Source organism: Grammomys surdaster, unplaced genomic scaffold (genome assembly GCF_004785775.1).
Source record: "Grammomys surdaster isolate TR1022 unplaced genomic scaffold, NIH_TR_1.0 136, whole genome shotgun sequence".
In the NCBI taxonomy this organism is placed as follows: domain Eukaryota; kingdom Metazoa; phylum Chordata; class Mammalia; order Rodentia; family Muridae; genus Grammomys; species Grammomys surdaster.
Window position 1 is genome coordinate 9607367 of NW_021604594.1, and position 13877 is coordinate 9621243.

At 35.4% G+C, this 13877-nt stretch overlaps 1 protein-coding gene across 1 annotated transcript in view; it reads right to left on the minus strand.

Moving 5' to 3' along the window:
• Positions 1-1188: 1188 nt before the first annotated feature.
• The window catches only part of Mtx2 (metaxin 2), a 54648-nt gene continuing 41959 nt past the window's right edge, over positions 1189-13877 (minus strand). The window contains exons 5-10 of the mRNA XM_028763011.1: positions 10920-10996; positions 9443-9535; positions 8931-8969; positions 8417-8542; positions 7386-7462; positions 1189-2722 (exon numbers count right to left, since the gene is read on the minus strand). Coding sequence (XP_028618844.1) covers positions 2551-2722; positions 7386-7462; positions 8417-8542; positions 8931-8969; positions 9443-9535; positions 10920-10996 — 584 coding nt within the window. The 3' untranslated portion in view covers positions 1189-2550. The remainder of the gene's footprint in view (positions 2723-7385; positions 7463-8416; positions 8543-8930; positions 8970-9442; positions 9536-10919; positions 10997-13877) is intronic.

The following is a 13877-nucleotide window of genomic DNA, read 5'->3' on the forward strand; positions in this document are numbered from 1 at the left end:
CCGTTACATGGATGGATGAATTTTAACATGGCAGGGCTCCCACTATGAACACCTGTCTGCCTTTCTGATCGTGTGACTGCTGCCTAACTCAGAGACATGGAACAACAAGGCATACAGTTATAGGGATAGAGCTGGATGACCACAAGCAGACATTCCCAAGAATCACAGACTAGGTACTGACTGCAACTAAAATTGTTTTACTTTATCTAAAGCAATGTGTGGTATAGCATCAGATCACTTCAAAAGTGCACAGTAGCATAAGAGACAAGGGAACAGGTACAGGGGCTAATATCCAGGTTGGATGTCAGCTTTAACCAGTCTCTGAAGTGAAAAAAAAAAGAAAACCATCTAACCCAAGAAGCAGCGCTCATTAACCAGGTATTGACAAGCCCAACAAACAGTGACTAAGCTCAGGCTGGAGCTCATTTCCCAGAATGCTTCCTTGCACTAGGAGGGCAGAAGACCTAGATGAATAACCAAGTGTAACCGGTACTTAAGAATCCTTAAGTCTCAGCATTAGCCTGGGCTACCCCCAAACCTTTCAAGGGAAACATCTCTTGATATTTTTTGTGACTCAGAGAACAAAAGAAAATTATTATTTAATTAAACTTTATTGGGCTGTAATTTACATACAGTAAAATACAGTTTGATAAATGTATAGACCTTATAAACATTAGAATCAAATAAATTCCCATTATCCTCCAAAAACATGTCCCTCTGCATTTAACCCATTAAGAATAAAAAATGTGGCCCAGGCCACCAGCATTGTTACTATGGATTAATTTTGATTTAAATTTCACACACTGCTTGCTCTCTCCAGAGTACTTACTTTACACAGTACATCCTTGGCTATTTGTTGAATGGACTAAAATGAACACTTTAGGGGCTAGTAGGGACTCGGCAGTTGAAAGTAGCTGCTGTTTTCAGGTTCAGACCCAACACCTATACTGCAGCTCACAACTGTCTAACTTCAGTTACAATGGATTTGACCTCTGAGAGTACCAGGTATGTATACCTCTTGGTATACATACAAACATGCAGACAAGCACTCACACAAAACAACAACAGCAAAAACTAAAGTGGTCGCAAGGGCCTTTAACCCCAGCACTCTAGGGACCAAGGCAGACTAGTCTCTGTGAGTTCCGGGCCAAAGCTACACAGTAAGGCATTGTCTTTTTTTTTTTTTTCCCCACTCTTTTGGATGGAAAGATGAAAATTATCCCTTATAAGATTTAGTTTGAAGTCTGGCAGTGGTGGCACACATCTTTAATCTAAACACTAAGGAGGCAGAGGTAGGTAGATCTCTGAGTTTGAGGCCAGCCTGGTCTACAGAGAGAAGTCCTGTCTCAATGGAGAGAAAAGTGTTAATTTGGAGATGAAATACAAATGATAATGAGAAAGACTATCAGCATGGAGGGTAGAAAGGTTCCTCCCAATGCACCACTCCTCGATGAGAAGCCAATGGCAGTTAATGGCAGCTGAGGGAGGGAGCTACTCTTCTTTGGGAAAAGGGAAGCAGATGGTAGGCTGCCTCACAACTTACACAACACACATGAGTAATCTGACATAGGTTGTAAAAATTTTATAACTTTTTAAAGACAGGAAGTTGGGGGAGAGATGAGACGTATGTGGGGGGGGGATGGGAGGAGTACTGGAGGAGTGGGGGATGGATATGACTAAAATACTTGTACACATGTATGAAAATTTTTTAAAATTGTGTCTCCATATTCTCTTTTGTAAACTGGAGATAAGAACTACCATTAAGTGTTCTGTGAAGATTGAGTTAGAAATGCTTCGTAAAGGATAGAAAGGCAGCATCAAATAACCATCTCTCAGCACACTGATAACAGGCTTACATCTATCCCTCACAGCATCACTAAGTGAAACGGAACAGAAACCATCGAAAAACCTGGGACAATCTATAACCCTTGGTGTTTGCATATAAATTCCCATCAATACTCCTTTGAAAACTACCAGTTTTCAAACCAAAAATAAAATAAAAAAAAATACTCTGGAGATTTGCTATAAAATAGTTCTTTCAACTCACCCCAGACTCAATGAAACACTGGCTAATGCAATTTAAATTAGGTGTTAAGAACGTTCAGTCTGTACCTCACTGTATGCCACACTTTCTCCGTGTACCTTTTTACAAAATACTCTCCTGTGGTCAGTTCCACCGTGTACTCAGTAGTCTCAGCATACACCTATCAACTGCTTTCCTTAGAGAACTGTTTGTTCCACATGCACCAAGGTCAGTGAGTAGCCAAAAAGATCAAAGGAAATGAAACAAATTCAGTTGCTTAAGGTTTATTTTTATGTACTCATAAAGAAAGAAAATGTCAAGATATAGAATATAATGTAACAAATCAAACAATTCAATTTGTGTACACAAATAACAGTACAAAGAACATGTATATGACATTATGCAATTTTTTTGAGGTTTCAACAAACAGTGTTTTTGGTTTTGAGATCCTGCAACTACTAAAATATTGTTCAAGTAATACATATTTCAAAAGTTGGATTTTTAAAATAACTAATTGGCATACAACTCTAAGACAACCTGCCTTTACCCCGGTCTTCAAAGTAGTGCTGTTCAATCCGTCTACAGAAAGCAAGGAGGTTGCTATAATTTTTCACCTTCTCAGAAAGTTCATCACTGGTCAACTGTGTAGTAAGAATGGTGTACAAATGGCCAAAAACCAAAGCGTCGAGTTCAGTAGGTCTAAAATAAAAGTAAAGATGAGAACCATGAGAGGTACCTCATTTTTATAGTAGAAAGCATCCTATTTTAAAAAACCATTTTATTCATCAATTTAAAACAAAAAAGTCATAAAAATAAATCTCCCCACAACTTGATAAAATTTTTTCCATTTTAGAACATGAGTATGCCAGATACTACACTAGAAAAAAAAGAAAAATATACACACACAAACACACACACACACACACACATACACACACACACACACACACACACACACAGAGCAGGCTCTCCAGGTGCTCATCACATAAATAAAAAGATGATGTCTTCTTCTTACACCACTCTAAAATTGCATTTACTGCTTTCCTCATCAGGATCTGTAAGTTTAAAAGACAGCACTGCCCGAGTTGTCTATATATCCCCAGTCCCTAGTACAGCACCCGTGGTCTCCCGGATTTGCTGAATACATGAAGAAGAGAAAAGTAAGTACCCTGCAGAATGTGGAATCTTTTCTTCTAACAACAGTTATCACATCTTTTTGCATTCTTCTCTCTTTGATGCAATGATGGAGTATTATATAAAGTGAGACATTCGACCTGGCACAAATTTCAGGGACTCATATGAACTGATTCTGATTTTTATAAATTACCAGTTCCTACAATTCCGTTTTAAAAAAGAAATATACTTTGTGAGACCGGCAAGATGGCTCCACAGGGTTAAGGTGCTTGCTGTCCAGCCTGATGACTTGAGTTCTATCGCAGGACCCCATGTGGTAGAAGGAAAAACAATCAGCTTCTCCAAGTTGTCCTCTGACTCCCACACCTGCACCGCTGCCCACGGTCATACCTCCTACCCACCTCTGTGACACACAAATAAGTATAATCTAATTTTTCTGAAATAACGTATACTTTATTTATTTTCGTGGTTATGAAAGACAACGGCAAAGCAACAACAACACACTTGCGCCAGAGAGATGGCTCAGAAGTAAAGGCAATGGCTGCCATGCCTGATAATCTAAACTCAGTCCCTGGGCCTCACACTGTAAAATGACAGAACCGACTCCCCAAAGCTGTGCTTTGACTTTCACACCTGTCATAGCCAACATGCATGATCCCTGCACACACACACACATAAATGTAAAAAAAAAATTCAAAACTGTACTTTACTTAGCACTTGTACAATATTATTGAATCATGCTATGAGTATAATTTCTTTGTTATACAATGAAGGAAAAAAGAAAACTTTCCAGTCTTGTGCTTAAAGGGGTCCTTGTGGACTGTGATATGGGAATGTGTGGGCACGGGTGAGTGTGTGTGCCCCATGTGCAAATTCTCTTCCTATGATCTTTAAGATATTTCAAATGTATTACTGCTTTTATCTTTGCAGACTTTTTATTAGAAAACTACTCTTAGAGTCCTACTGCTCCCTTGTCTTGAATCATTGTCCTTCCGGTTAGATGTGTTTCTCTCATTTGAACACCAACGTGAAAACCGTGCTGTAAAACGTGAGCATTTTCCTAACCTTTCCTATTGAAAATATTTCTCCTGCCATTCTTCTTGCCTTAACTCATTATTATTTTATCTTTTTCTCTGATATCCTTTATAGTATCATTTAATTCCAAAGCTATTAATTTTGTCTAAGTGTTTCCAAAATTCTTCAAATATTATTTATTTTGCCATTTCTTCGTATTACTAGAAATAATACCACACACAAAAAAAATAGTGAGCTTCAAAACTGTTACTAAGACATGCAAATCAAAGTACTTGCTGCCTTCTTTCGAAATTGCTGTTCTTGCTGCAAGATCTCACTTAACTTCTTTTTCCTCTCTTTCTAAAAACAAGCAAAAATCATTTGGTTTCCTTACAAGTCTTTTCTCAACATCCTCAGTAGGTAAGTCAAAATTAGTAAGTAAAAGAAGGGTGCAAAGAAAGAGACTCTGTCACCATTCAGTATATGTGAGAGCCAAAGGTAGAAGAACTCAAGGCCTCCAATTTAGAATCTAATCTATTTCTCTTAGGTGAATGCCTTACTAGCTAAGTTACTGTGTCTCACAAAGAAATGACTCCCGCCACAGATAAAGAAATAAAAACCAATTTTACTGTAACAAAATAAAACTACAAAACAAAAATTACCTTTTCCTAAATGTAGTTTCCTTTTTATCTAGTATTGGTTAAATGATGGGCAGCCAGGCATGGCATGCACACCTGCAATTCCAGCACTTGGGAGGCTAAGCAAGAACAAGCATGGGTTTGAGGTCAGCCTGAGCTACAAAGCAAGTTCCAGGGCTACACAGTAGTAGCCTTATCTCCACAAACTAAATAAAATAAAAAGATTAGACACTAAAAAAACTAAATATATTCCTCAATCATAATTATCGGTTAATAAAAAAACATCTGGCTAAGTATCACATAAGGTAGAATTTTTGAATACCTATTTTTTAAATACCAATAAACATCAAATGCATGTCTTGCTTTTGCAACTGTCTAAATTTCAATCTTTTGTAGGTCTAAATATGACTTGTTAACAAAAGTAATATCTTTAATTTTCCTCTAAGTCACATGCCAAAAATCCCTAGTTGCCAACACTTTGACAATGACTTTAACTAAAAATTATTCTCCTATCCTCTCTAAAAAATAGCATATACCAAAAAAATTCATTAGTAAACAAGAATAAAACACTTCAAACAATAAAATATATATCCCCTTCTCAACTTTCAAACTACTAAGAACAATGCTAACATTTGGTATATGTCTTTGTGTTGGGGACTAACCAGTAAAAATACAACATAGTTGTAGAAGCTGTAGCTTCCAGGATTTGGTATATCCTATAGGATTTCTGCTTCAGAGATTAAGTCCCAATTTTTACCGTAAGATTGTTTTATATAAGCTGAGTTGTATTTATGATATATATATATATAGTTTATATTGTGTTAAAAATGATATAATTAAAATATTTCCAAATTGCTGTCATATTCATTTTTACTATAAAAGATGTTTAGCATGGCTACAGCAGATGAATGTCTATTTAGGATAGAAATGATAGCAAAAGAAGTTCTTAAAAATTATCAACTAGGGGGCCAAACTGCTTTTGTGAAGGAGATGTGTTTGCCTCCCAGAACCCATGTTATCCAGGGCTCTCGCCTCCATAAGCACTTGCATTCACATGCACATACCCAATCATAGACACAGAAGATAAGATAAAATAAGCTTTTTTAAAATTACTGGAGCTGGAGAGATGGCTCAGTAGTTTAGAGCACTAGTGGCTCTTCCAAAGGACCTAGGTTTGGTACCCAGCACCCACATCACAGCTGGTAACTGCCTGCGACTCCAGCATTCTGGGATCCAATGCCCTCTTCTGGCTCTGCAGGAAACAGGTACAAACCAGGCAAAGCATGCACACACATAAAAATAAATATATTTTTAATTAAAAAGAAAATTATCCTAGGGGTAGGAGATTGTTCAACAGTAAAAGCACATCTCATATAAACAAGACAATGAACCCCAATGCACACATAAATGTTAGGTGGACATGGTGTTCTCTGTAATCGCAGCCTCAGAAGGCAGAGAGAGACTATCCCAGCAAGCTAGCTAGTGAGATGAGCCCTACCAACAGTTCTGGGTTTGATTAGAAGAGATCCTACAAAGCTAGCTAAACAGAGTAAAGCAGAAGAGCAAGGTTTCTGACATCAACTCAGGCTCCCACAGGCACATGCCTATACACACATGCACGCACAAACACACATGTGCTCTCACACATGCATGCATGACACACATAAAAACACATGAAAAGAAGAGTTATCAACCTAAAGAATCTATTTTTTAGTAATAAGCCAATAAAAAGATAGCCTCTTAAGAAAGCCACTGAGATTAAAACATTAGTTTAAGCTGTATCTTATACTGTATCACAAAATTGACAACTAGTTTTAATACATTAAAATTATAATTTTTAATGAAGGAAAATCTGTCTACATTAGCATTTATTTTTAATCTTGTTAATAGAAATTACTCAATTTACATACATATAGATATTTTATCTGTACTCCTTAATGTCTATATTTAAGAATATTTTCAAAGCTTTTAAAGGATGAACAGTTCTTGCCCATCTGACAAGACTCTACTGCTTGTTCTTCACACCTCTCCTGGTCCTCAAGCATCGTTCACTACAGACTAGCGCTATGTTAGCAGCATAGTCATGGTTGTTTTGTTTTGTTTTGTTTTTTTACTTGAAAGGGGTTTTTATATTGTATATATAAATTTGTTATTTTTTATATAAAATATTTAATATTTTATACTTCTCATAGCACCTTGAACTGTCTATCAAAATCTTTGTCCAATCATAGAACAAAACAAAATGACAAGGGCTGAATTTTAGAAATTTTAGTTCCCCAGAGCCAGCATTATGTCTAACAGCCAACAGAGGATAAATATTTAATGAGTACAAAAATAAAATTTAAAAGTAAGTCTTTTATATTTATTTTTTCTTCTGTAATGTGTCCTGCTGCTTGAGAATAAAATCTCTGGACAGAAAGCTCCCAACACAGAGCTGGAACCCTTTCTTGTTATATAACAAGTCCCCACCAAGAGTAGAGTTAGAAGTACTTCCTGAAAAATAATACCTTTGTGATACAAGACCTTTGTAACCTTTATGTGAAGCAAAGACATATCACAACAATAAAGCTTCTTACTGCTTATTGAAGAAGTAAGGTTGTGTTCCCAGTCTTTGGGAAAGGGCTTGACAGCACTGGTCTACATCTTCTAAGACCTACACAAGCAGTGAACCAAAAAGAAAAATATCAAAATTAGCAAAACAATAAAGTATATAAAACTATTTGTATCATAGTTTATGACAAAAACAGACTCTGCTTAACTTTTTAAGACTACAGACCACATATATGGCATAAATAATACTTTTGATATCAGTGGGAATTTGAGAGTGAAAGACCGTGAAATACAAGCACATTTAAGTTACTGATGAGGATGACTATTTAACAAGACAGTTTTTCTCTCAAAATTTTATCCTCCCAACAGTGCTTTCCTGAGTCCACATATTCAATGATTTTGCTCATATTTAAAGGGGGAAGGTGGACCCATGAAAATGACAGGCTGAAGGCTGCTGGAGACTGATCTCACTCTAACCACAGTCACTCGCTAAGCCCCCATCAGTAAGACGGCTGGCTAGAAATCAAGGGTAGTTTTGGCAAAAAAAGAACACCAGTTAGCTTAAAGATGTTCAACCTCCACCTTGAAAATTGACATTTTTTTTGATACCTTAGTAAACTTAAGCCCCTCCCAAAGATAAATTAAGTACTTAATAAACTTAATAAAGTTTTTTTAAGCTCTGATTCTGCAGATCTATTTATTGACATAAAAGATTTCCACACAAACTGTTTAGATGGAGAAAAATCAAGTTACAGAATAGCAGGCATAATATGATCCCATCAGAGGACAGCAGTACTAAGATATCTAGAAAAATATTCTCCAAATGAAGAGAGGCAATTCTGAGGTGTCAGGATTTCAGAAAATTTTGTCATTTATACTCTATAGGCAAATAAACATGCAACTTTCATAAAAGAAATAAAACTATATTACAGGAGAGAAATAATAGCAGGTATTTTGCTGTTGATGCTACAATATTACATTGAAATTATTTTTGTAAAGTAATGTCATTTTTGATGCATAAGAATGGAAGCTTTTGAAAACTCCCATATGCACTGACCTGGTCCAGCGTCTTGTTACCCCATCCAATAGCTTTCATCTTACGTTTGACTTCCCACTGCTTCTGGTAGGCCAAAATGTGGTTCAGAGGCCAAGGGTAAGGAGACCCATACCTAGCAATAGTGATCTAAAGAAAAAAAGACTATCAAATGCAGAATCTTTCAAAAAAAAAAAGTATTTTTACAAACAGAATTTTTAAAACTATGTATTTCTAGAGAACATACAAAAGGCAATCTGAAAAAAAAACAATATATAGCTTATAGTATAAAAAATTAAAATTTTAAACCATTCCCTTTAAAAATATATAAACTTTATGTACTTTACAACCAGTTCTATCAAACAATGACACATAGCTTCCCTAAAATGTATGTGCAAGCAAAATTAAAGTAAGTGAAAAACTGTCTCACTAATGGTATAAACCACAATGTTTCTTTTATGAGCAGGGACTTGCGATTCTGAGCAAAAGTGTTTTCTCATTAAATTTTAATTAAGATAAATGCTGCAGAGCCACTCACCTCCCCTACTGTAGCTTCATCACACCACTGGAGATACAACTAGAAACAAAGGAACAGTCATTGAAACTTTAAAATACTGAAAAGAAAAGGGTCAAAGTTATTTCTTGCTATAGTAATTTCTAATAAGTCAACTTTGTGAACCAAATATATGAGTTTTTTCTTTTTGGTTAATTCACTGCACAGAAGTATTAAATTCATTGGCAGTCCTTTACAGGAAACATTTCTTACATACAGAATATGTCTAAACATCATTATTTTATGGGGATTATTAAAGTAAACTCCAAATGGCTGAAGTTGAACAGTGAGTAGGCAAGACTCACTCCTTATGAGCAGAAAAACTAGAGCTGAAAATATCAAGAAACTTGTTTATAGATAATGATTAAACAATTCAAATGACCACCCCACCCTGAGAGTCCGTCCCACTTCTCAATGGCTTTATAGTTGCCCCATAAGGAAATTTTTATGAGAGTATAGATTATACAAGATTATATTTTATCTCAATCCTCTTATACCTCTGCAGTCAGCAGCATATTGTTGACTAATTCCATGTAGGCTTTCATTTCTGCTTTTTGGACTTCATCCAACCCATCACTAAGAGAATGGCCCTAAAGGGAATTTAAAAAATTTTAAAAGAGCATCGTATTAAACATACAAAATCTTTCAGTTATCTAACTAATATAACAATATATTTAAATGTCCAGTGAATTAATTTCCAGGATGCTTTTTTGAACAAAATTATTGTATATAAAGGTATACCTAGTACTCAATCACTACTAATTAGTATTAATTGTCATTATATAAATGTACTTTCAATAGACAAAATTATAGAATGAATTATTTCATAAAGGAGAAAACAAAATGATCAGTAATAAGCCCTTCATTTTTCAAGCATAAACCTTAAAAACAAAAATGCCAAAACATGTGCTACTTATAAAATGGGCAAAGATGAAAAAAATTAAAACAAAAGCCAATATTTGTAAAGACATCAAAGGGGGAAAGAGATGATGTCAGAACTCTCTAAGATACTGTAGAAACGAAGAGACACATAAAATGGTATAGTTTTTATTTAGTTCAATCTGACATTCTGCTCTGTATTATTAAAAGGTATATGCCAAAACATCACAATAACACTTTCAGGAATTCATCTTCTTGTTTGCTATGTGTGAGTCAGGGTCTTAATATGTAGACCTAGCTAGTCTGGAACTCACTATGCAGAACAATCAGGCCTCAAATTCACAGAGATCTGACTTCTAAGTGCTGGAATTAAAGGCACGATACACCATGCCCACCAAGGAATTATCTTAATGAAACAAGTATACAGAAGTTTATGTAAAAGAAAATTTATTTTAATACTCACAAAATAAATGGTCTACATCCAAATGCCCACTGAAAAACTATATAATGCATGCAATACAACAGAAGACCATGTAACAATTTTAAAGATGTGAATCTACGTATAGTCATTACTATAGAATCATTTTTAAATATATTGGCAACTTTAAAGGACAAAATAACACTTAATAGTATGATCTGGCTTTCTAGCCACGAAAAAGTCCAGAAGAATGTCTCTATAAACATTAATGAAAGTGCTTCTTAACTGTCAAGATCTAAATTAAGCCAATAAACAGAACTACTCACGTAGGTAACTTAATACTTTCAACTTCAAAACAGATCCTATATCTCCCTTCTCAAAGATAACTAGATCTTTAATAAGAACTTAAAGGCTTCATTTATGACAGAAACTCTCATATCCTTTATTAGAAAACACCTGCCATTTTCTAAAAAAAAAAACAAAAAAAACAAAAAACAAACCAACATCTTTGCTATTAGTTTACATTATGAAGAACTACTCAACTTATAGTTTAATAATTTACATCAGCATTTTATAAAGCTAGTTTAAAACTCAATGAAGACACTAAGAAACACTAAATATGAAAAAGTCACTTAAACATGACTGTGGTCAAAATGCATTCAGCATTTTTCCCTTACCTTGGCTTTAACAAATTGGACTATTGGGCCAAGTTCTGACACCACTTGATTTCCCACATGAATAAAAGGTACTTTTCCTGTTGAGGGCAAAAAGATGTGAGAAAACAGCTTCAGTAAATTAAAGTTTGTGCTAGTAAAAATAAATAAATAAATAAATAAATAAAAATTAACAAGAAAACTCAGAAATGCTTTATTTGTAAAGGAATATTATAAAATTATAATTTTCCAAATTAAAGCCAGAAGCATCTGCTGAAGTCTACAAATTTTCATTTTTATGATTCCCAATAAATTTTAAAACAAAAGAACCAAGCATAATAGCACATGCCTATAATCCCAGAACTCAGGAGGCTGAAGCAAGGGGGATTCTACAGTCAAGGACAGCCTTAAAAGTAACACTCTTTCTTAAAATTCAAAAACTAAAAAGTGGACAAACAAGTAGATTCATTTCTAGAGTTCTTAGTGGAATATATGAAGAAATCGCCATGTTCTCGTTTCAGAGCTAACTCTATAATAATTACTCAATTACTTATATTATATGGACCAGCCAGGACACTAGTTCAAGATCACTAAAAACTTTCAAGAATTTTAAATGGGATTCCTCATCACAGTACAATGCAAAAACCTCAATCTACACTAAAAAGTACAGTTTTATTTTGTTTTGTTAGAAACAGGGTCTCACTATGTAGTCTTGGCTAACTTGTAACTCACTATGTAGACCATACTGGCCTCAAACTCCCAGAGATCCACTGGCCTCTGCCTCCTGGATGCTGGGAAATGTAGTTTTCAAAAAGATTACATTTATACTTTCTATTTTGAGGTCTGATACCCATTGAATTCAGTATTTTAAGCATATAACAATGCATTAATGTCTTTAACTCAAAGAATTTACTATCTTAAAGGACATGCTAGTTTGAGTTATGTTCCCAATACATGAGAGAAAATAGAACAAAACAGTAAGTTTATTAAAATGGTAACACTAAGGCACATAGCTCAGCTTAGGGCTAGTGTTTGACCAACATATACGAGGCCTTAGATTCACATCTGAGTAGGAGTGAATGAGAGAAAGAGGGAGGAAAAAAACTGGTGTCTTTAAGTAAATGCCACATTAGAGAGTAATATTCCATTTTAATAAGCATTAATGCTTAATACAGCTATTAAAGATAAAAGAAGAAAAGCGTCTGTAAATAGCAAGCTACTCTACTTTAAATGTGAAAGGCCAGAACCTGCTGTCAGACTTAGTTCAACCAGAGTTCATATTAACAGCAGGTTTCTTCCTGCTACTTTTCAGTATATTCACTTCTCTTTGGCTTAGTCAGCCTGAGGGTAATGGATGAGGTGCCTAGCACCAATAAAAGCTTCATCTGCATCTATGTGATAACACTACAAAGAAAGGGCAAGCCTTTTGGAACACAACACTCAACTGACGTATTTGGAAGGCATGTTCCTATTACCAATGGTGAATTCTTTCTACTGCTTTATAAATCACGGGAGAGAGAATCTAAACTGGATAAACATTGGATAAACATTAGGCTATATTGTTGTTTGAATTTGACTTAGAAAAGATCTTTATTAGTGTAAATCCAGGTCTGAGATTCTGGGGAAAAAACTGTTTCATGCCTAGACAAATAGGTATTATAAAGTATGGTGTTTAAGATTTTTATTATTTGACAAGGAGTGTGTGTGTGTGTACACACACTGGTACATTTACCCATGCAACAACTATGAGTGTACAGAGGTCAACGTTGGCATCATTATCCTTTATCATCCTTCTATCAGTCTCCACCTTATTTTGATACTTGAAACAGTCTCTCATTGGATTTAGAGCTCAAGGATTAGCTAGAGTGCCTTGCCTGTTTCCTAACACTGGGACTGCTGACAGGTGCTAAAAGGCCCAGCTTTTTGTGTGGGGATCTGAATTCTGGGCCTCATACGTGTACAGTTAAGTATTGAGCCATCTCTCTAGCTCTAATTACTTCTCTTCTTTTCCCCCTAGAGAAAGCAATAACATATTGTCAAGTAAGTTTGTATATTCAGAGAATGTTAGCTAGAAACTTAAATGTCATCTAATCTGAATAATCCCACACAACACCTGAGGTCATTGAAGTTCAAAGAGAAGTAAAACTTCCCAAGGAAATAGTTACTAACTGGACAAAGTTACAGAATTAATGACTTCCTAACTTTTATCCAAAGTTTTCTATGTTCTCTGATTTAAAAGTGCATTAAAAGCTGAGTGTGGTGGCACATGCCTTTAATCCTAGCAGAGACAGATGGATCTCTATGAGTTCATGGCTATCCTGGTCTACAGAGAGAGTGCCAAGAGAGCCAGAAATAAATACTCAGTGTGGTAGTTTGAATGAAAATGGTGTTCATAGCTTCAGAGGGCACGGTACTATTAGGAGGTGTGGCCTTGTTGGAAGAAGTGTGTCACTGGGGGTAGGCTTTGAGGTTTCAGAAGCTCAAATCAGAGCCAGTGGCTCACTCACTTTTTCTGCTGCCTGCAGACCCAAATGTAGAACTCTCTGCTACCCCTCCAGCACCATACCTGCCTACATGACACAAGCTTCCTGCCATGATGATAATGGACTAAACCTCTGAACTGTAAGCCAAGCCAAACTACATGTTTTTCTTTATAAGAGTTGCAGTGGTCATGGTGTCTCTTCATAGCAACAGAATGTTGCCACTAAGACAGTGAGCACTAGATTCTTTACATTTAAAAATAAGTAACTATCAAGCAAGCAGATTTTTAAGAAAATTTTGGACTCATAACTCCAAATCATGATAAAGGAAATACTAATTTGAAACAAGATGAAGTATAGCTATCTTAGACAGGTTAAAAATAAAATGCTAAACACAAGTGATTCCTAAATAATCACTAAATTGAAATGAAGAGATTGGCAAATTTTATATGTATAAATAGCAAAATAGCAGCTGGGCATGGTAGCACATGCCTTTAATCCC